This window comes from Neovison vison, chromosome 1 (genome assembly GCF_020171115.1).
Source record: "Neovison vison isolate M4711 chromosome 1, ASM_NN_V1, whole genome shotgun sequence".
In the NCBI taxonomy this organism is placed as follows: Eukaryota; Metazoa; Chordata; class Mammalia; order Carnivora; family Mustelidae; genus Neogale; species Neogale vison.
This window is the reverse complement of record NC_058091.1, coordinates 274,050,184-274,073,783: the sequence shown is the minus strand read 5'-3', so window position 1 is coordinate 274,073,783 and position 23,600 is coordinate 274,050,184. Positions and strand designations below refer to the sequence as shown.

The following is a 23,600-nucleotide window of genomic DNA, read 5'->3' as shown; positions in this document are numbered from 1 at the left end:
CTCTCCTCTTCTCTGATTTACTGACTCCTCCTGTTGGATTGGGCCCCAGGGATGTTTACGTGATTTTAGAAACATCCTAGAACCCACAGCTCTAGAGAACAAAGGTCTGGGTTTTCATCGGGGCTCAGCTACTGCCCTAGTACTTGACCTGGGGTGACTCTCTCTCTCTCTCTCTCTCTCTGGCTATAGGGATGGGCTGGAAACCAGACTCAACAAGTACATAGCACGCGTGTACCACTCCCTCTTCCAGCACTCACTGCAGGCTTTACTAATCAACCAGTGCTTCCTGCCCAATCCAGACATGGTTTCAGATTCCTTCCCTTCCCCATGCTGGAGAGCCAGGGAAGCCCCTGAGAGTCGTGGCCACCAACCAGGGCAAGACTCAGCCTAAGAAACTCCTCCACCCTGAGCCCAGGGCCCTCGTCAGCCACAGTGCCTGGAGACACGCGTGTGGCCTCAGGGCCTGGCTCAGCTTCCGCTGGGACTCCTTCAGGAGGTTTTTGAATCCAGTGAATGAGTTCATACCATTACTCACCTCCAGGATATGTTCATCCTTGTTCTCTCTGTCCAGCTGCCGGGCAGTGGATAGGAGACCTGGGGGAGAGGTAGAAGGATGGAGACCTGAGCAAAGGGCTCCCCAGGCCACTTTCTCGGGAGTGAGTTTGCAGATACATCAAATCCTAGGGCAGAATTTTTCTGATCTTTGGAGAAAAGGAGATTACAGAGGAACGGGACTCTGGAGAAGAAAGGGAGGTGAAGAAGTGGGAGAGCACAGCAGAGATAATGGATCAGTGGAAGTTCCCACCTACGTCCTGCTTTCACCGTTAGTAGGAATGCTGTGTGCAAGGTACTGTGGTGGGAGGGGGAAGCAGTTTGTATCCTCTGGGCTCTCTCAGCTTGCCTGTAAATTAAGGAAGGTGGATTTGCTCATCTGTAAGTCTAGTTTTTTAATTTTCTGAGTCACTACGGCAATATATTGAGGGCACCGGAAGCCACAAAGGAGAGAAGATTCTCTGCAGTCATCAGGAAAGTCAAGATGGAAGTTATGCAAGAGGGGCATCCAAGCCCACAGACAGAGTGGTCAGGGCTGGAGAGGGAAGGTCTCTTAAGAGAAAGCAGAGCAGATAGAGGTCAGGGGGTCATCTGAAATTTTCAGTAAGTTTTTTTCTCTTGTTTAGGCAGTTAAATGATGGAGTAATGAAGTGTGGGGAGGTGGGCTCAGTGAGGAGAGGGGAGGGGGTTTGGTGTTGGGGTGGAGCCTTCAGTGCCAGAAATGGGATCGATCTCTGTTAGGTAAGTGTTCTTGCCTTTTGCAATAGAACTGAGTCACCAGTAGAACCAAACTCCCTCTCTCCTCAGAGCAGTCTCCTCGGGACTCTTTATTCCCTGCTGCGGGCAGACATGGGGGCAGGGGAGCAGAGAAGGTTTCTGGAAAGCCCCACAGCCAGAGGCCCTTCCAGTCAGGGAAGAAAGACACATTCCGCTGGACAGTGTGACTGTTGTCCCAGATGACCCAATCCAGCTTATCCCCAAGATGAGGGGCCTGACAAGGAAGGACCCAGGATCTAGGGGGCCCCCAGAAATAGTGCAGGAATGAGAGGGCCTCAGCTGGTAAACCTTCCCTCTGGCTCCGTGCTGGCTTTCCTCCCTGTACCTTCTCTCTCTCCATTCCCTCTGTCCCTTTCCTTTCTGTCTCTCTCTCTCTCTGTTTCTCCCTCACCATCCTCCTCCTCTTTCCCTTACCCCTCTCTGCCGCTCTCCCTTCCCCTGTTTACCTCTCTGAATCTCACACATTTTTTCTCTGTCTCTCTTATTTTTCTTCTTTCTCTCCTTTCTCTCACCACCACATCCCCTGACCTTCTAAGAGCCAGTGTCCCTGTAATTGCTGCCTGTGGCTTCTGGGTCATTGCCTCTGTTGTCAGCCTCATCCCCCTCTCTGAGGTCAGTGTCTGGATTCCTAGGAAGCACCATGTGGAATGAGGACATGGCAGAGCCACCCACAGGGCTGTGTGAGGGCCAGCTGAGTGCCCTTCCTGGCATGAGGTAGGCTTCATCATTTCTCCTCTCCAAACAGATGTTTCCCATCACCCATCTCAGGCCCATCTTTTACTTTTCTTCATCCAGTGATTTTCCAACCACTGTCAATTCCTCTTCTGATGGATTCCAGATTCTTCTACACCATTCACCTGGCCCACCACCATCTAGGTCTTACCCCAGCCACTTGCCCAGCTCCCTTTCCCTCGGGATCCTAACAGCCAACACTCTTGGAGCTCCTGTGTGTTGTTCTTCCAAGCTCTCTCTCTCTCTCTCTCAATTAACTCATCTAATCTTCACAACCAGTCCGGAGGGGGCCATTATCCTCTGCACTTGACTGGTGGAAAAACTCAGGCAAAGAGCAGCTGAGTAACTGTCCCAAGATCTTACAGTGAGTAAGTGGGGAAATGGGATCTGCCTTTAGACAAGTGACCTACTTACTGGCTCCTCCTCCCTACCGGCTGTTGCTTCGGTGGCTCTCCCTGCCCAGGGGTCCTCGCAGACTGCTGCCTGTCAGTCCTCCCCCACCTTCCACTCAGCATGCCCACCCCCTCTTCATGCAGCCATTGCTACTACACCACACCGAGCATCTCCTTCTCTCCTCTGAGCAGTCGCGGCACCACGTCTACACATATTTTACAACAGGGCTCCTTTGCACTGGCTCCTTCAGTTTTTTATACCCAGATCTTCATGCTCATGATGAGTGGAATGCCTGAAACTGTGTTTCCTTATCCTCACATTTCAACATAGCACATAGTTTAAATGCTTCATAAGGACAGACACCTTTAAACATTTGCAGAACAAATGTGTGAAACTCTCACTTCCCTAGAGATTGTAGATGCTGGCAGAGATTCATTCATTTCTGTCTTATTTGTTGAGGTCCTACTGTGTGCCAGGCACTGAAGATATTATAGAGGGCAAAAACAGTCAAGGTTCCTTTTCTAGAAAGTCTTTGATGTTTAGTGGAGGACGGGGATAATTAATAGAATTATCACACAAATGAACATAATGTTATATGTGATAAGTGTTTAAAGAAGAAAGGGGTGGATGATGCTAGGAGATGTAGTGTCAGGAAAAACTCCTCTCAAGAAAGAACAGCTGGGCTAGGATCTGAGAGAAGAGCAGAACTTAGCCAGACAAAAGGAGAGGAGAACAAACTTCTGGAAGAAAGTACAACATGAGCAAAGGCCATGTGGACTGAAATAGGTCACATGGTTGAAACCAGAGTGTGGCAGGGTGAGAAAGGCAGGATAAAGCCCAAAAGGTCAGCATGGGCCATGTCAGACCCAAGTGTGTGAGACATGTTAGGATCTGACTTTATCTTAGGAATGTAGGGAAACCATCCAAGGTATCCAAGCAAGGAAGTGGGACAATGTAATGGTGGTAAGAAGAATGGACTGGGGGCTCCATTGTCGACTTAATTATTTTATTTTTAAATGTTCATGCTGGTTAAAATTTCTTCTCCTCAACTGCGGGAAGACTAAGAACATCTCTGCTCTCTAGGGCATTTTGCCAGACCCTGTGTCAAGGAACTGTTGACAGTAAACAGAGTAGGGATTTGGAAGATGTTGAGAAGCCAGTGCCTTAGGTGAGAGATCTCTTCTTTCTTCTGAAAGGGGAGGGACAGGATGGGCCCAGGTAGAGAGCCAACTTGGGCCTATTTTCCAGGGTGAAACGGTCCTTCTAAAAGGACTAATCCATTCCCGGAGGTCAAAAGTTAATGTCTCTGTGCAAAGACACTCATGTCCTCCAGCACTGTCTGTCCCAGGACTTCCAGGCTCATGCTCCCCTTTGTTTCCTTTTGTCTGAAAGATGGGAGACTAGTTTTCTCCCTTTCCACCTCCTCCAATCTCACCAAGGTTTTGTCCTTCCAAGAGTCAATTATTGGAGGGACACCTGGGTGGCTCAGTCTGTTGAACATCTGACTCTTGATTTTGGCTCAGGTCATGATCTCAGGGTCATGGGATGGAGCCCTAAGTTGAGCTCTGTGCTCAGCAGGGAGTTTGCTTGAGATTCTTTCTCTCTCTTTCCCTCTCTCCCCTCCTTGGCCCCTCGTGTGCTCACTCACTCTCTCTCTCTTTCTCTCTCAAATAAATAAATAAATCTTTAAAAATAAAAAAGTGAATTGTTGCAGCCAGAGAATAGGATCTTGGGTTCAGAGGAGAAAGCATCAGCCTCCTCTGTTATAGGATTGTTGCTCATCCTCTAGGAGAAAGATGTGGCCTTGAAGATACATCCACAGTAGTGAGAGCTAGCTCCCAAATTCCAACACCAACAGGAGCCAGGCAGATATCATAGATTCAGGGAGCAGGCTGGGAATAGTACAACAGGGAGTGAGGCAACTGTGGGGACAGGAGGACATGCACCTGATCTGCACTGGAAGCTGCTGTTGGCTCCAGCCAGTTGCAGCCCTGTGCAAATATGGGGTCAGTGTGGCCAGATTGCCTGTTTTTGTTTTTGTTTTTGTTTTTGTTTTTTATGAACAACCAGAAATCTGGCATGTTTTATGGAATTTTCTATTTTTTAAGTGTTGGCAACAACTTGAAAAGTCATTGCTTAAAACTTGCACAGGCCAAATAAAACACCTCTGTGAGCTCTGACTGACTCACTGCTACAAGCTTATGACCTGTGGACTCCTCTAAACCATCCACTGTCCTTGTCCCAGTGGCCTTGAGCCAAGGATAGGTGTTTGTGAGACAGTTGACTCTGCTGAAGTGGTCCTCCATTGCCACCACTTTGTGGGCAGGCTTGAGATCAGTTTAGAACGAGGGTTAAGAGATTCAGTCTGTGGCTGTGACTCAGGGAAGGGGTGGGTTTGGGAACACTCACAGGTCTGAAATATCCCAGGTTGACCACCAGGCAAGCTGCTTAGCTTCCCTAGGCCCCAAGGAAAGAAATCCAACATATTCTTATTTTCCCAGAGACACAGACTTAGTAGAGCAGTGATTCTCAAACTTAGTACACATAAGAATCCCCTAGATATTTTGTTAAATAAAGTACAGATTTCTGGGCCCCGCCCTGTGTTCTGAGTCAGTAGGTATAACGTGGGGTCTCGGAATTTGAGCTTCTAACAAGTTCAATGGTGATGCTGCTGGTCTAGGACCAAACTTTGAAAAGCACTGTGGTAGAGATCACGATTCACCCAGATTTCTGAAGTCCTTACCTGTGAGAGGGTGAATTGCGAAGAATCCCATGTTGTTCCCACTGGTGATGTTAAAGGTCAGCTTTCCTTTGGAGCTGGAGTCCGGGTCCTGGGCATCCAGCTGAAGCACAGAAGTATGCAAGGGTGCATCCTCCCGGACAGAGGGGTAGAACACGGGCCTGGACATCTGGGGTGGGTTGTCGTTGACATCCGTAACCTCAATGTAGACTTCAGTTACAGAAGAGAGAGGCATGGAACCCCTATCCACTGCCAGTACTGTCAGCCAATAGCAGGACACAAATTCTCGGTCCAGGGGTGCCAGAGTCTGAATCATACCTAGGGACAGTTGATCACCAAACCCAAAATATTTTAGATCCCACAGTAGTTTTAGAAATCACCTTACTTAATAGTCCCCAAACAGTACTATGGAAATAGAAATTCCACAAGAAAAGGGGACTGCTGCCAAGGTCATGTAGGAGCTGCTGAGTCAAACAGGGGAATTCATATCCTTTTGCAGAGGCTCTCGGAGCCTTTCTTTGCTAAAATAGGCCCATGGCAATTGTCCTTAAACCAGTTCCTTCAAGTCTTAGGTATTTTAGGTGCCAATTTAAGAGTTAAAGATTTGATGAATAAACGGCTGTCCCCCTTTCCAGCATCTTAATGATTTCAGAATCTTCGTTAGTTCACTCACTCCACAAATTGCTTCCTTATAGACCAGCACTGTTCTAGAGGTCCATGGTCCAATAGTAAGCAAAAGAGGCTTACACCCTATGTTCTCACGGGTCACACTCAGCTGGAAGGACTTGTGAGAGGACAGGGCCCAGGTCCACAGCCATAGCGGGTCCGAACTGAAGGAACCCCATGCCTTTTCAGGTGGGGAGTTGAGGCCCAGAGAAAGAATATGATTTGATCAAGATCATGTAGCAAGTGGACAGAAGAGCTGGCTCTGTCATTGAATCTCAGTCTAATGCTCTTTCTACCACATCACCCTACCCTTCACCCTGGAAATAAACTGCCCATCAGATTATAAGCTCCGAGGCCATTGGCCTCACCAATGACCCACCTTCATTCACCTGGGATCTCCCCTAAAGTGCCTATGTCCAGAACCTCAAAAGCAGAGGGTGCTTGCCAGTATTTGTTGAACTGTACTTATTTTCTATGAAGCTTAAAAGGAATAACTAAGTTGGTGCCACCTTTTTGGAGGGCAATTTGGAATTATCTATTAACACTGAAGATATGCATTATCCATTGACCCAGCAACTGCATTATTAAGAGATTTTCCTATAGAGATTCATGCATATGAGCAAAAGTATACGATCAAAGATATGACATCTATATGATATAATAAAATGCAGCTATTAAAAAAGAAAGGGAAATATATGCATTGAGATAGGAGATATTCTGGTGTAATGTTATGGAGGAAAAAAGTATTGCAGACTTAGTGTCTTTTGTATTCTTTTCTCTTACAATAAAATAAGCAGTGATGATAAATTTATAAGATTATAGGCCAAATTATTAATAAAGATTAAATCTGGGGAGGTGAGACACAAAAAAATACATTCATTTTAAAATTATATATAAAAATTTATAACCATGATACATTACCTTTATAGGCATATACATACAATATGTTATATATAATAGTTATATATAATATATAATGTGTACTGTGTAATATATGTATGTATATAAATGTATACACAGATGCCAATGAGATGGGTGATTTGACTTCAATGGATACACACACGCACACACACACATACACACATACACACAAACATCTCCAGTATGATAAAGACAAATTTAAAATAAAAGGGACAAAAAGGAGAGTCCCTATTTATTGCCTTTCTTTCTAGCCTGCAGCCTGCCTTCTTTCAGGACAGCCCCTGATCTCTTTAGGCCATTGTCTCCCAGCACCTGGCATTCCCATCCACCCCACTTTCAGTACCTGTGTCTTGGTTGATGCTAAAGGCTGCAAGACTGGTGCCAGCCCTCAGGAAGTACTGGAGCTCCCCATCCAAGCCACTGTCATCGTCGTGGGCAGTCACTACCATCACCTGGGTGCCCGAAGGGCTATTTTCCTGCACTTGGCCCTGGTGCACAAAGGAGGCAAAGCGAGGAGGGTGGAGATTCTCATTCACATCCAGGACTATCACTTCCACGTGGCAGAGGGTCCTGCGGGCCAGGGGCCTCCCACTGTCACTGGCCCACAAACTCAGATTGTATCCAGCCCGCCTCTCAAAATCCAGCTCTCTCTCCAGACTGAGTGCGCCGGTCATCAGGTCCACATGGAAGGTCCCATGGGCATCATCCAACAGGATGTAACGCACTTCTCCCGCAGGGCCCACGTCAGGATCAGAGGCATCCAGAAATGTTAGAATAGTCCCTGGAGGCATATCCTCTGGGACTTTCAGACTGCTGAGTTCTGTGATGCATTGAGGAGAGTTGTCATTGGCATCTTCCAATGTGATTATCAGGTCAGTGACAGAGAAGAGCTGGTGGCCCTTCCTGGGCTGATCCCTGGCCTCCACCTTGAGTATATATTGTGGCTCTGATTCCCGGTCCAGGTGTCCTGTGACAGCCAGTTCCCCAGTGAGGGGATGAAGGGCGAACTTCTCTGTGGGGCTTAGCAGGGTGTAGCGAACCCTCCCATTGTCATCCGAGTCAGCATCTTTTGCTTTCAACTCTGCAATTGTGGTTCCAACTTCTGTGTCCTCTGAGATGGTTATCTGGTACCCACCAGGAGGAAATCTGGGTGCATTGTCATTCCAGTCTTTCACATTCACTGTCAGCAGCTTCCAGGACGACTTCTGGGGAGTGCCCAGGTCATACACTGTTACATTGAGGATGTAGAAACTGGTGGCTTCATAGTCCAGAGGGGCAGCTACAGTGAGCATGCCTGTCTCCAGCTCCATGTCAAAGCAGCCCTCATCATTGCCATCTGCAATCACATAGACCAGTTTGCCATTATAGCCAGTATCAGGATCAATGGCTGCCAGGCGGGCCAGGGAGGTATTGACAGGAACCCGCTCAAGGATGTCAATGGACTGTGGGAAATGGTCCTCAAACTGGGGGGTATGGTGATTGATCTGATATGCACTTAAGGAAATGAAGTCCTCATCATTGGAGTCCTGATTCTGAAACCCAACAGAATGGAGGATGGTCTTTGTGAAATGTGTCAGTACTCCTGTTTTATCACATGTTATAGGGACTTCGAAACGAGGGTCTTTTACTATAGTAACATTCAAAGTTGTGGGCGAGGCATAGTGTTTCCCGTCTGAGGCTGTAATTTTCAGGAAATAGTTGATGGGTTGACCTGTAGTATGATTCATAAAAGAGCGTTTGAGCGATATCACTCCAGAGAAATGATTTAGATCAAAATACTGTAGTTCATTGCCTGACACAAACTCATATTTTAGGTTCTGAAGCTCATCCACATCTATAGCTGACACGGTCATTACAGATTTTCCTACTGGCCAGTCTTCACGGATAGACCCAGTGCAGTTGACTTGCTCAAACATAGGCTTGTTGTCATTCAAGTTCTTGAGCCTAAGAGATATAGACACTTCCTTTTCTTGGCGAAATGGGGATCCCCAGTCTGATGCCCGTACTCGGAAGGTATAAATTCTTTTCATGAGCTCATAGTCCATGGGTTTAGAGGTGGAGATGATCCCCAGGTAAGGGTCGATAGAAAAGGGCACAGCTTTTGGACGAGTGATGGAATAGGTGACATATCCATTCTCTCCATGATCCTTGTCTGTGGCACTAACCGTCAAAATGCTGGTGCCTGGTGGGATGTTCTCATCAAAGGTACCATCATAGGAGGACCTGTTGAAGATGGGGGCATGGTTGTTACAGTCCACAATATCGATGACCACAGTGGTAGAAGCCAGGCCTGGTGAGGTTCTGATGTGCAGCTGGTAGTGGGCTCGGTCATGGAAGTCCAAGAGCTTTGTGGTGGTGATGAGTCCAGTGCGAGCATTAAGTCTAAACCCCACATTCTCTGAGGATGGCTTTAGAACATACTGCAGGTTGGGGAAAGCTTGGGTTACCTTCACCATCACCACGCGGCTCCCAGGAGGGGAGACCTCACTAAGCTGCACTCTGTAAACAGCCTGCTCAAACTTAAGGGAAGCCAGTTTGGAAGGTGGTAGGTGAAAGCCCCTGATCTGGGAATAAAAAGAAGGTCTGCTCCCACTCCTGGCCTGTAGGCTGAGGTTGAATCCATGAAGGTGCTCCAGCCAGTTGATGTCTTTGACCGACACCAAACTGAACTCATTACTGCGGGTGTAAGACTTGATGGCTTTGAAGTACTTTCCAGGGTCACCACCAACAATTTCCAGGGAGTCCACTTCAGCACCTGAGCTGTTTGCGTCTACCATCACAGTGGCATAAGTGGTATCCTCTCTGCTGTCTGGCGGAGCCACCACCACCGAGATGATGGCTGGGGGCTTCCTGAGGGCAGGCTCCACGTGGATGACGAGTGCAGCCAGATTACCAAAGCCATTGCCCTCTGATATTTTCCTCATGCGGTCCACAGCCAGCACCTGGAGCTCATACCTCCCTCGCCAGGTGACATTGAGCTTCCCAGCCAAGGTGACCACGCCACTGGTGGGATGGATGGCAAACATCTCTGACCTTGTGTTAAAGGCATAATAGAACTGGGCATTCTGGCCCAGATCAGCATCTGTGGCAGTCACCTTACAGATGGGGCTCTTGAGGGACATGTCCTCAGAGATGGTGACTCGGTATGAGGGTGGGGAGAAGAGGGGCTTCAGGTCATTCTGGTCCAGGATGTGGACCACCACGCGGGTCAAAGCTTCTAACTCCAAGGTCTTCTCTGTGGCCTGGATGATGAGGGTGTAGCTGTCTCGCACCTCCCTGTTCAGGAGGGCCGTGTTGCTGCTCTTTGTCCTTATTCTCAGAAAGCAGAAGTTGCCCACCACATATTCCTCTGTTTTAAACACATTGGCCACATCCCCAGAGATAATCCGGTATCTCACTGCCCATTGAGGCTCAGCCAAGTAAATGCCCATTTTCACAGAGCTTTCCACGTAGGTCTTGGGGGCAGAGTTTTCGTAGATGGTTGCATTATAGAGAGTGTGTGTGAAGCGCCAGGTGGAGGAGACAAGCCCTTCTCGGGGCTTCTCACAGGTTGTACAATGGAGCAAGAAAATGACAAAGCCCAAGAAGGCAATAATCATGATGGAAAAACTCCCGAAGCCCTAGGTTTAAAAAAAAAAAAAAAAGGAGGGGTGTAAGTTAGGATAGAAATGGCTCCTACTGCTGTGGTTCTTAGCTGGGGTGATTTTTGCCCCTCAGGGTACACCTGTCTGAAGATGTTTTCCACTCTCCCAGCTTGTGGGGGAGGGGGAGCTACTGACATCTAGTGGATAGAGGTTGGGGTGCTGCTAAACATCTTACATTGCATAGGACAGCCCCCCAACAACAAAAAAATGTCAATAGTGCTGAGGTTGAGAAACCCCATATTTGGAGACTATCAGATGAGTTTAAGTGCTTTCTCAGGGGTACCTGGCAGATACAACCCTGACCACTTGACTCCTTTTCCCAAAATACCTTCAAGGGCTCCCCAGTGATGGTGGAACAGTTTCCTCCAGGGACCTAAGCTTGGCAATCTGGCTCTAGATACTTCCTACAAGACCCTCCCATCAAGGCTGAGGTCCGGGCAAACTGAGGTGCGTCAGCACCTGCAAGGGCTACAGAAAAGCAAAATGACCAAGATCGTGGACCTGGCATCAGGCTGTTTGGCCATCAGCCAGCCCTGGCTCCACGACTTACTAGCTGGGTGATTTTCTGGGCAGGTTATTTAATCTCTGTGAGCCTTGATTTCCTCTTCTTTAGCATGGGGATAAGGATATTATCTACCTCATTGGACTGTTGTGAAAATTGAATGAAATAAAGGGAGATGACTCAGCAGGGTGCCTGGGACATAGAAGTTTTAACTTAATATTGGCTATTATTAGTAATAGGAAACTCAGTTTCATAAAGGGAAGGGACGCATCCAGGGCCTGAACAGCTAGATAGAGGCAAAGCAAGAATTAAACTTGGGGCTCCTTGCATCACAAGTCAGGGCTGCTTCCCCTATCCCAGGTCTATCTGCCCCTGTCCCTCCACTAGTCCCTTTGGATAGGGCCTGATTCTGACTCATCCTGTAACTTCAAATCTCCTGGAATGTCGGAGCTACAGTGGAACTTTGAGACATGGAGTGCTCACCTGACTCGTGCATAGACAGGGAAATAGAGCCCCAGAGCTGGGACTGAGTCTTGCCCCATTTCACATAGTGGGTGTCCAGGAAAGAACTAGTCCCTGGGGGTTGTTGAAGTAGCCATGAATGAGTACATCTCCCCCTAAGACCTGCTGTGGCTCCCATTCTCTCCCATGCCATTTCCCACATGGCTCATCCATGAACGCCAGCCTGGGTTAAAAGTCCAACCTCAGGGTTAAAGAAAGGGAGAAGATAGAAGGGGAGTAAGGGAGGGCAAAATTTGGTTGCCAAACTTGACCTTCCAGAAGCAAAGTAGGAGGCTGCATACACCAGGCTTATGCCTGGCTTGCCTGTGAGTCTTGACTCCAAGGAGCTTTGTGGCTGTCAGCCAGATGTGCAGAGCATTCCTGGATGAAACGGGCAAGACTTGTTTTTCCAGTTGCCTCACTCTTCAAAGGCAAGGAAGAGTTAAACTCCCGGGGGCAAGAGGGGAAAGGAGAGGCTTGCATCCTTGTCTTTCCAGAGTCCTGAGGGAGCTGAATGCAGCTTCTTTAAGACCTCTCAGGGAGCATCCCACCCGGGAGGCAGGAGTGGAAAAGTCTGCCTAACTTGGGACCTGCAAGTCTGTGACAGAAAAGAATTTGACTGTGCCCACTCCTTCCAGCCTCCCTACCACTATCTGTCTCTTGAAATCCTATTGGTGGCACCCCAGGCCTAGCACATCAAGAGAGGGCAGGAATGGAGGCAGATTCTGTACTTGGGGTGTCTATTCCTCATCCTTCCTGCCCTCCACTCTTCCCCATCACTTACCACTGCAGTTCACAATGGAGTTGGCTTCAGGCAAAAGCCATAGTCCCTCCATTCCACTCACCCCATCCTCAACACAGTCTCCTGCAAGAGGGCATAGACCTCTGAGTCAAGTGGACCCCAACGTCCCAGGGTGGCATTGCATTGGAAGTTGAAGCCCCAAGGAAAAATGACTTCTTACCCCAGTTCCAGGTTTGTTCACTCTGCAGCCCAGCGAGCCTAGGGCGCACACAGCCTCCCTGCTCGCCCTGCCCTGCTTTGCAGAAAGCTTCCTGCTCACCAGGTCAGCACCCTCATAGGGCAGGCCCCAACAAGACACACCACTCAGCCGCTGTACAGGCGCCTTGCAGAGATGAGCTTAGGGAAGGCAGCAGGGACAGGGTCTCCCTGGAAGGGGAAAAGATGCAAAGAGAATGCACCCATGGATGAGGGTTTGGTGAGCAGGGCTGTGTTCAAGCTTTAAGACCCACAGACCAGGTGAGTGGTTTGCTGAGGAAGGGCCTGTGTCTGGACATTTGTTTCCTGGCACCATGCCTGGGCAAGTGAATAGGTTTGCAAGGTGCAGAGGCATGTTGGTTTCCTGGGCTTCCCTCTCAGCCCAAAGCCTAGGACCATTATTTTGAAATGTCTTGTGAGGGACACCTGGATGGCTCAGTCAGTTAAGCACCTGCCTTGAGTAAGGTCATGATCCCAGGGTCCTGGGATAGAGCCCTGTGTCCTGACTCCCTGCTCAGCACAGTGTCTGCTTCTCCTTCTGTATCCCTCCCCCACTTGTGCTTGCTTTCTCTCTCTCTCTCTCTCTCTCTCAGATGAATAAGTATTTTTTTAAAAAAGAAACATCTTGTGAAAACATAAATCAGTTCAAATCACTTCCCTTCTTAAAATTCTCCAGTGGCTTCCCAGAGCATTCAGATTAAAATCTAAACTCCTTAATATGACCTACAAGGCCATGTGGGTCCACATGCATGTGTACTTTTCTAATGATACTCCTAGCACTCTCCCCATTGTTCATCAAGCTGCAGCCACATAGGCCTTTCTCTTCCACAAACATGCCAAACTAGGGTTTGCCTCAGGGCCTTTGCACTTGCTGCTTCCCTTTACTTAAGATTCTCACATGGCTGGCTCCTTCTTGTTATCCTTCTTCCTGGGTCAGCTCTCAAATGTCACATCCTAACACCCAGTTTGATGTAGCCTCCTTACTAGAACCCTTCTTTATTATACCACCATATTCTCCATGACACATAGCATGACCCAGTATGTTCGTGCTAATTTGTTAGCACTGGACACTGGGCTCCATGAAGACAAGAGTTTTGTATATCTTCTTCATGCATGAAATCCCAGTGCCTGGTATATAACCCTACTCAACAGATGAAAACAGGAAGGATCTGGACTTAGGAAAAGCAAATGACAGAATGAAAATGGAAAGAACCATTAGTGATTATTCTTTCCTTTCTGAAGCTGGAATATAAAGTTCCTCCCAAAAGAAAAGGACATGCCCAGGATGCCTGGGTTGCTCAGTTAGTTAAGCATCATGATTCCAGAGTCCTGGGGTCGAGTCCCACATCCAGCTCCTTGATCAGCAGGGTGTCAGCTTCTCCCTCTCCCTCTGCCTGCTGTTCCCCCTGCTTGCGCTTGCTCTCAATCTCTCCCTGACAAATAAATAAATAAAATAAAATCTTTAAAAAAAAAAAAAGAAAGAAAGAAAGAAAAAAGAAAGAAAGGTACTTGCCCAAAGTCATAGGGTAAGAACCAGAGCCAGGTTCTCTCCTCCAGACTACACTGCCAGAAAGAGAAACTGTGGATCTTTGTGAATCTGACCTTTTGGGGTTAAGTCCCAGCTTAAGGGGATCTGACCTTTTGGGGTTAAGTCCCAGCTTAAGGGGAAGTCAACCTCCTCAAACCTCTGCTTTCTCATCTGTAAGATGGAGCTATTAAGAATACTGCTTTCCTAGGGTTTTATAAAGACTAAATAAAGAAAATCATGCCCGTTAATGGACTTAGCACAGCTCCTGGCCCATAGAAAACAATTCAGTAAATATTAGTTATTATTAGTTTGCAAAGCCAAGGCCAAATCAAAGCCTGCTTAAGGTTGGGGTGTGGGTGGGGTCCACCGAACCCTCTGGAGAAAGCCCAGCCTGTGCCTCAGCGGAGCAGGAAGCCTCTGGTCTCTGGTCGAGTCTAAGCTTGCTGGCTCAGCCACAGGCTGTTCTGGTAAGCTGCGAGCAGGCGCTTGTCTGGGGTGGGGCCTCCTGTTCTTGGCTCCCCAGACTCAGAGGAAAATCTTCATGTGGGTGAATGTGCACATTTGCAAGAGAGCACACACATACTTAGGTGGCAATTTTCAAATAGTTGCATGGATACATTAATGGGATGTGCCTGCTTGACAGAATGAATATGATAGGAGCAAATAAGTTGGTAGCCATGGGGCTTGTGGGTGCACAGGTGCGAGCAAATGCAAGGGTGCGGGCTCATGAATGGACCCTTTTAGAATATACGTCTGAATCAGATCTGCCTCCTTGGAAATCCCCAGACCCATCTCCCAGATGGGGAAGACAGCAGAAAGTGGTTCATAGCACCCAGTTTCTGGCTGTACGACCTTGAGCAAGTGCCTTACTGTCTGATTTTCATTTCTCTCCTTAATAATACTATTTTGAGAATGAAATTAATGTACATAAATGCTGAATATAAGATGTGACACAGTTTTCAACAAATGTTACCAAGTACTGTTTCTTTTAGCAGCCAGCTCATACTACTGACTGCTGAGTTTGTAGGTAATGAAAACTCTCAGATGTATTATTACGCCATCCCCAATCGGTCCTTCGTGAGCTGATTTCCTCCAACTCAGGGCTGTAGGGCTTTAATGAGACTATGATGCATTTCACCCTGTGCTTCAACTCACTGCTCCAACTTCTCAGAATCTGGATTCCAAGGTGCCTGGGTGGCTCAGTGGGTTAAGCTTCTGCCTTTGGCTCAGGTCATGATCTTGGAGTCCTGAGATCAAGCCCCGCATTGGGCTCTCTGCTCAGCAGGGAGACTGCTTGCCTGCCTCTCTGCCTGCTTGTGATCTCTGTGTGTGTGTGTCAAACAAATAAATGAAATCTTAAAAAAAAAAAAAAAGAATCTGGATTCCAGCATTCAGAAACTTGGTGGTTGTGACATCCTGTGTCTTTATCCAAGTCGTTGATAAAAAGTCTAAGCACAAGTGGGAGGAGCAATCCTCTGAGCTCTTTCCTCATTCTTTTGGTTAGTGACCTCCAGTGCCATTCTGGAATGAGTCGTCCCAGAATACAGAGCTCCTCGTCAGTGAGGAGCGCGGGCAGAGTCTGGGTAGCCACCTGTGAAGGATGGTGCTACTCTAGGGGGATTCTTGCCCTTGGGGGAGATGAGAAGAGCTCTAAAGTCCTTTCCAACTTATACAGGTATGATTCTTTGGCCTGTGCAGGCCTGTGGTCTCTACTAACCCCTAAAAGAGCCCCTAAAGTGAGGAATGGATTTCCTCTGGCTGTGAATCAGGCTTGCACACTCACTGATGCTTGCACAATGGTCCTTGTGACAAGCTACCCTGGCTCTTGGGAGACCTGGGTCAAAAGTCATTTGTTCCCTGGTGGCCTTGGTCAAGTCAGTCACCTAAGCCCTGTGAACTTCTTTCCTCCTCTGTAAATGATGTGCTGTCTGTTGGGTGAAGGGGCTGGAATGGATCTGTGATTTCAAACCCCTCTACTGCTTTCAGGGGCAGAATCTCTTTTTTCCTAATGAAATTGTAAATAGATTAAAGCAGATCTACGCTATTAGGAGCAGGGGTTTTGAGGGCTAGGGTCCTGCCCACAGGCTCGCCCCTCACCCCCACTGGGGAGCGCAAGTTTGAATAACTAGATAGATGGCCTCTAGGAGCCCCTCCAGATCTGAGAAGCTGGGGCTCTGCTACTCCAGTGTCCCGTGTCCTGTCATAAAAATGTCCTAAGACACACAGTTGGATACACTAGGATTCTAATGCACTATGATCTATATTTGTAATGGCCCATGTGCAGTAACTTTAGTCCTTAGTTCTAGAAGTCTGTGACTAATTCTGTTCCTTCCATGGGGAATCAGACGTACTCGGAGGAATTCAAAGTCAAATCAAACTCCCACTAAAGAAGCTTTTACCAGATTTCTTCAAACTGTCAGGCTTTGTTTCTGGCAGTGAATCCCCCCCACACACACACACACATGTCCTTCCCAGAAGTACCCAGGCACAGACCAGTGAGGACATTCTCCCTCATGGCCCAACATCATCCCATTTCGTAGCATGTCCCAAATATTCATTAGTAGTCACCTAATACTCCTAGGAAGCACATCTGCCCTTTTTATTCCCACTTCACAGATAAGGGACCCTGAGATTTGCACAGCACACCCAAGAGCACCCAGAAAGGTAGTGGCTGAACTGAAAACACACAGCCAGACTTCCTGAACCTGGGTGCTCTGGATTTCCTAAGCTGTGGGAAGAAACAATGAGATGAGATATTATTTAAAGTTTGGAGAGCCTTTCATGAGAAAAAGAGGCCATGGATTCATTTTTTCTGGATTAGAGAATGTCCACACTCCCCCCCGAATCCAAATGTAAACTTGCTGTGGATTTGGGTGCTCTATCAGTAAGTATTTTCTGATCCCACTCCCCTCCCCTCCATGGTGTCTGCCTCAGGCATCAGTGTTAGGACTGGCTTCTGCTCCCTCTCAAGAAAGGATCCTAAGTATATTCTACTTGTGACAATAGCTGAAAGATAGGGAGGGACAGGGGGGATGGTGCCTTTGAACCAGAACTAAAATCATCAGTGAAAGAATATTGACATTCTAGGTAACTGCTAGTCATGAAGTCTTTAGCTGCTGAAGCTATTTTTCCTCCTAGTAGTAAGGAGCCACTAAAGATTTTTGAGAAGCAGCAGGACCAGAAGAGAATTACATGCTGAGATCTTATATCAGATCAAAAAGGAGATTTTTCCATTCAAGACTCCCACTCTGGTGTGGACGGTGCTGGAACAGCAGCTCTATGGGATTAAGCCAACTGGAATTCCCTGTGGGAAGAGAGGCTTGATTTACTTCTCAGAAACCTGGATGAACCCCTTGAGTCACTTGCTAGTTTGTAGGCAGCCCCTGCCGGCTCCTCCTGTAACACAACCAGTCAAAGAACTGGACATAAGCAGGAAAGGAGCCAGTGGTTTGAGCCCTTGATGGGTTGTATGTCCTTGGAAAGGCCACAGAACCTCTTCTGAACCTCACTTTATCTGTCTGTAAACTGAAGATAATAATACCTACTCCTACCTACTTCCCAGGGCTGCAGGGGAGACAGATAATACGATAGGTGAATGTGCAGGGAGGAAAAGACGCAGAGGAACACCTTATTAGGACCAATAATGGCTTGGTAAATGGCAGCCCAAACCACCAGCGGACTGAGAGGCCCTCAAGAGAGCTGTCAAAGGTCAGGCCTGCCCACACCTGAAATTAGAAGGCAGAGCTGACTGACGAAGGAAGTCCTTACTTAGGTCATGGGAGAAAGAAACCTGGGACTGGGGGGTCCCTTCGTCATTAGTATTCTGATACTGTTGTTGATGACAAAAAGTATGCGTCATATCTGCACGTAATCTTTAAGTTAAAAAAATCTGCATGTGTTATCTCACTTGGCTTTGAGGGAAGGGATGCAGCACTGGGTAGAATTGATAGTCAAGAAAGTGGGCTCTGAAGTCAGATAGACTTGGTTTCCGATCCCAGCTCTCCCATTCACCAGCTGTGTGACCTTGGCTAGTTATGTCACCTCTCTGGTCCCAGGAATATGGTCTATGTACCAATCTTATGGAGTTGCTGAGAAGGCTGAATGAGTCAATGCATGACAAACAGCCAGCACTGGAATATACTCAATGCAAGTTAATTATTGTACCAACATCACCATCATTATTATGACACTTATTATGACCCTCATTTTTTAAATGAGAAACTGAGGCTCAGATAATTTGAAGGCTCTGCCCAGGTTCATCCACCTAATAGGTGATGGATTCGAGTGCCATCCAAGACCTGGGATCCATATTCCAAGAAGAGAGACTCAGAGAGGGCTGGTGTAGCTGGACCCAATTATTTAGAACAGCACTCTCCAAAAGAACTTCCCGCAATGGTGGGGATGTTCTATATCTGAGACGTCCAACATGGGAGCCCCTAGCCATCTGTAGCTTTCAAGGACTTGAAATGTGGCTGGTACAATGGAGGAACTGAGTTTGTAATTTTATTTAATTTAAATTTAAATAGCCACATGACTCCTGGCTACTGTATTGGCCACCTCAGCTCTAAAGAATGTGGCACAGGAACCAGGAACCAAGGATGCTTGGGATTCAGAGAAGGATGCAGGGTCCCTCCATCTGGTAGGCACACCCAAGTGGGCACACCCAAGGCTCATGGTACTTTTAGGGACCCCTGAAGATGTTTTAATTTCTATTAAATTCAGAAGAAAGAAAGCAAACTTTTAGGTTGAAGGAAATATTTTCATATATAAAAATACATTTATCTTTATACCGACATTACCATAAGATATAATTTCTAATATTTTTTCATGGATGAAGGGGCTATGATGCTTAGGACCCATGAACATCTTGATGGGACCCTGGAGAGATGGATATGTGAAGAAAACAAGGGGCTTCCAGGCACCTGGGTTCTGAGGACACAAAGGGACGAAGTGGAGAAGGATGAGAAAAAGTTTTGTTATTGGGCCTTCTCTGCCAAAGTCATTCATTCATTCATTCATTTGCTCATTCATTCATTCAATACTTATTTACTGAGACTCACCCTGTGAGGGCATTCCAGAACAGAAAACAAGACAGATGAGGTCCCTGCTTGTGTGGGGATTCTTTTCTAGTAACAGAAAGGAAGGAATGATAAATCAGGGTGACAAAGTGACATCTGAGCAGGGCGAGGGCTACAGAGTCTTCTTGAGAAAGGGTTTCAGACAGAAAAGAACAGGCAGTGCAGAGTCCTCAAGGCAGGAGCAAGGAGGTCATGCACACTCCAAAGTCGTGAGACTGCTTCCCAGACACGGAGGGTCTTTCAGCTACTGTTTGTCACCAAGGTCAATTTTCTTTCTTTTTTTTTTTTTTAAAGATTTTATTTATTTATTTGACAGATAGATCACAAGTAGGCAGAGAGGCAGGCAGAACGAGAGAGAGGGGGAAGCAGAGAGCCCAATGTGGGGCTCGATCCCAGGACCCTGGGATCATGACCTGAGCTGAAGGCAGAGGCTTTAACCTACTGAGCCACCAGACACCCCACCAAGGTCAATTTTCTAATGGAAAAGAAACCCATTCATGCCCACATCTCTGCCTACACCGTGAGGACAGTTTGGCTGGAGGCATTCTGGTTTGCGGACCCTGGCCCTCAGTGAGGCCCAGAGGGAGCAAAGTCTCTTACTCTTGAGATCCCGTATGGATCCACGGGCTCTACATTTGGAGCTGAAAACTCCCTGAACCCGAGGCACCCCAGAAGCAGTGGGCTCGGGGGTAGAGGCAGGAGGGGAGGTGTCCTGCCCCATTTCTTGGGGGGCTCTCTGGCCACAGTGGTTTGTAAAATGAAAACCAGCTCCCACTCAGCAGGGCAGAGAATGATACTTATCCATTAGAAGCTTGAGAGCCAAGCAGGGGAACTGAGCAACTCCTCTAGGTTCTACATTTGTGCCCTGGGATAGGTGGGGACACGAGTGGGAAGTCTGCCTTGTAGGAAGCCCCGCGGGAACCCTCGATTTTCTCCTCCTGGCTGGAAAGGCACTAGGAAATCCCTGCATGGAAGGAGGGGTAGGAAGGGGGAGAAAGGCTGTCCTGACAGTCTAGGTTTGGGGTGGCTCTCTGGGAGGGAGGAAGGTTGTATTCTGAAGTCATGGGACAGACTCGCCCAGGGAACGGGAGAGCCTCTTCCAGAAAGCAGCACTGCTTGCGGAGGCTGGAACGTCCCGGCTACATCGCCTCGTCTAGTGGGGGCACTTCCTGTCTGTGCTTCTTGCCACTCGGATCCAGTGGAATCCTTTGCAAAGGGGTGAGTTTTCAGACATAGGGACACCAAGTTCCAAATTGAATGACCTTGGGTATGTAACCTGACCTCTGAGCCTCTGCTTTTCCTCATCTTTAAAAGGGAGAGAATAAGCGAACCCACCTGAGACAGTGGTTTGGAAGGTTTGACTAGATGGTTTCTTGTTGAACGTTTAAGACAGTGCATAGCACCCAGCAGTCACGAAGTACATGTTAGCTGTTGTTACTGTTAAACCATCATTATCGTTCTGCAAAGTGGATCCAACAGAGCTGGTGCTGTGGTAGATGCAAGTTGGGGGTGCAGAGCCCCTGCATCCCATTTGCCGCCACCTCCACCCCCCCAGGCATCTCTGTGACCACAAGCCTCAGGCCTCCTGAGGGCACAGTTGGAAAACGATTTGAAGTCTAATCTGTGTGGAAAGATGGGAAAACTCTGCCCAGGGAAGGGAAGGCATAGCATTAACTCACATATGGCAGCAGTGGCACAACTAGAAGCAGATCCTAGTCTCCCTCTCCCGGGCTCTCCACACTGACAAAGCTGCTCCCCCAACCCAGCCTTTCTCCCAACCTGCAGGCTCCTCAGGAACCCAGAAAGTCACCAGCCAGGAGGAGACTGCATGAGTAAGGAGCCAGGCCTCAGGGTCAGACCTGGCCTCCATCCTGCCTCTGCTTGTATCTAGGGGCATGGTTTTGTCTATCTCAGCCTCGGTTTCCCCATTTGTGCTGTGGCGATACCAGTTCTTACCTCATGGAGGATTTAAGGAGATTCTGCATGGACAACATTTAGCATAGTGCCAGGCACACAGAAAGTAGCTAGTGTTATTACTATTATTATTACTATTTAAAAATACAGTAATGTTACTACTATTACACTAGGTGTTCAAAAAAGAATCTGTGGAAAGAAGAAACTATTCTCTGTATGTGTCCCAGTCCCAGCCTACGTTCCAGGAGCTCCTTGCCCAAGCACCCTCCTACACACACACACACACACTCACACACACACACACACACGTGGGTCTTTGTGATATCCCTTCTCTCCTTGCGATGGTCTGTAACAAAACTTAAGCAGCAGCCTGAACAGCATCAAAATAATAAGAATAATTTCTATTCTGGGGCACCTGGGTGGCTCAGTCAGTTAAGCATCCAACTCTTGGTTTCGGCTCAAGTCATAATCTCAGGGTCATGAGATCAAGCCCTGCTTCAGGCTCTGCACTGGGTGTGGAGCCTGATTAAGATTCTCTCTGTCTCTCTGCCTCTGCCGCTCCCCCAGCTCATATATATGCACGTGCACTCTCTCTCTCTCAAAAGAGAAAAAAAAAAGGAGTAATTTCTATTCCTGTCATCTTCCCCACCCCGCAGTGGGTGCAGAGAGCTAATCCGTGTGATGTCAGTCAGAGGCTGAGGGGGGCAGTGTGGTGGGTGTAAGGTGGCAGTGAAGACAGAAAGTGGAGAATGTTGGGGACGCACCAACAACGTGAATTTCCTGATCTTTTTCATTCTGACACTGGCTTGCTGGGCTGGCCTCTCCGGCCCCGTCCTATGTGATCTGCATAAGGCCATTCAGCACAGCTCCCCTCTCCATCGGGGACACAACTGCCTTCCCAGGCCCTATAGCCACCAGTCAAGTGGACCCTGCTCCTCCTAGCTGGCTCTGAGAAGCTGCTGGAATGGAAGCTTCTCATCACTCCTCATTCATGATACCATCGCCCCCCCACTCCCTGTGGCCACTCACGGTCAGGTCTACCTCCAAGTCAGGCCCCCCGCCGGTGGGGGGTGAGGAGGCTACTGTCAGAGCCACCGAACAGGGTGGTCACTGGCTCAGGTTCCGGCCTCGGGCCGCCGGCTTTTGAGTCCCGCCTGGGTTTGTGACCTGACCCTTGCTGGCTGTGTGACCTGGAGTAGTCTACCTGACCGAGTTTCAGTCTCTTCACATGTAAATTGGAGAAGATAGTCATCAGGGTGTAGTGAAGCTTAATTAAGATGAAGGGGCGTCAGAGAGGAGAAGGGAATTTGGGTAAATTGGAAGGGGAGGTGAACCATGAGAGACTATGGACTCTGAAAAACAATCTGAGGGGTTTGAAGTGGCGGGTGGGGGGGGGTTGGGGTATCAGGTGGTGGGTATTATAGAGGGCACGGATTGCATGGAGCACTGGGTGTGGTGAAAAAATAATGAATACTGTTTTTCTGAAAATAAATAAATTGGGAAAAAAAAAAAAAAGATGAAGGGCCTAAAACCATCCTCACAATGGCTCACACAGGACCGTCCCCTGCAAACACTGTGATGAAAATGAGTCTCACTCCTTTGGGGTCAAGGGTCCTCATTCACCCATCAGAAGGCCAACCAGGGGACACAGTGGGAGCTGAGCAAAACCCCTTCATTTTACAGGGCCTCCACTTGTTTATCGGGGAGTTGGGACAGGTCCCTGCTCTCCAGCCTTTAGCAGAGCTAACCTTCCACTAAGCTACGGTTGAATGATGCCCAGAGGATCGTGAGGTTTGGGGAAGACAAAATGTTTACAGAGGTAGACACTGGTCGCAGCTAACATTTATTGAACATTTACTATGCAGAGAGGCCCCATAGTAAGCGCTCGGCATGCATTACAGCTTTTAAACTCGCTCACAGCAACCCTATAATTATCCTCATTTTGCAGATGAGGTAAATGAGACTCAGAGAGGCTCCCTAACTTCCAATGCACACAGCCAGCATGTGGCCAAGGCGGGATTAAAATTCAAATCACCTGTGTGTGACCTGATCACCTGCCTCTCTGTGCCCGGGGTTGGAAACAGCACTTGGGAGAGGAGAGGGATCCCATAACCACGTGTCCTCTCAGCCCTGCAAACACAGATTCTCAGCAAAGGCTCTATCTCCAGCCCTTCCTCTCCATCCCACTCCCTCTGGCCTGGCCCAGCCTAGCCATGCTGTCTGTCCAGCCAAGTCCAAACCCCTCTGAGCAGAACTGCCTAGCAGGCGGGCAGGCCCGGGCAGGCAGGGAACGGCATTCTAGCAGTGGGACTCGACAGGAGGTTCCGCTCTTTGAGGCCCCTGTCAGTGCAGTGCGGCTGGCTGAACCTGACTGTGGGGCTAGAGGCACGAAAGGGTTAGGGATGATGGTGAGCGGCAAGGTGCATACTAATGAGATGTAAGCCAGTCTCTGCTGGTAGGCTCCAGGCCAAGGCCTGGAGTTCCAAGCTCAAGCCCCCAGAGCTCAGTCCATACTGATTGTCTCTTTCCCACAGTGACTCTGCTCCACTCTTCCATGGCACACGCAGAACAGAACCACTGGGCCCACTGTGTTCTCACCAGACAGGGCTGACCACTGAATGGAACTAGTGGTTCCCACTCAGGGGGTGGGGGTTA

General features: G+C 48.2%; 1 protein-coding gene across 2 annotated transcripts in view; it reads right to left on the bottom strand.

The window, feature by feature from the left end:
• The window catches only part of FAT2 (FAT atypical cadherin 2), a 78,474-nt gene that overhangs the window by 47,470 nt on the left and 7,404 nt on the right, over window positions 1–23,600 (bottom strand). The window contains exons 1-4 of one of the 2 annotated variants that reach the window (XM_044231089.1): window positions 12,391–12,404; window positions 7,125–10,401; window positions 5,198–5,512; window positions 536–594 (exon numbers count right to left, since the gene is read on the bottom strand). In XM_044231089.1, the coding sequence (XP_044087024.1) occupies window positions 536–594; window positions 5,198–5,512; window positions 7,125–10,380 (3,630 nt within the window). In that variant the 5' untranslated portion in view covers window positions 10,381–10,401; window positions 12,391–12,404. Of the gene's footprint in view, window positions 1–535; window positions 595–5,197; window positions 5,513–7,124; window positions 10,402–12,390; window positions 12,405–23,600 lie in introns of those variants that run through there. The other variant, XM_044231079.1, reaches the window with a different exon arrangement.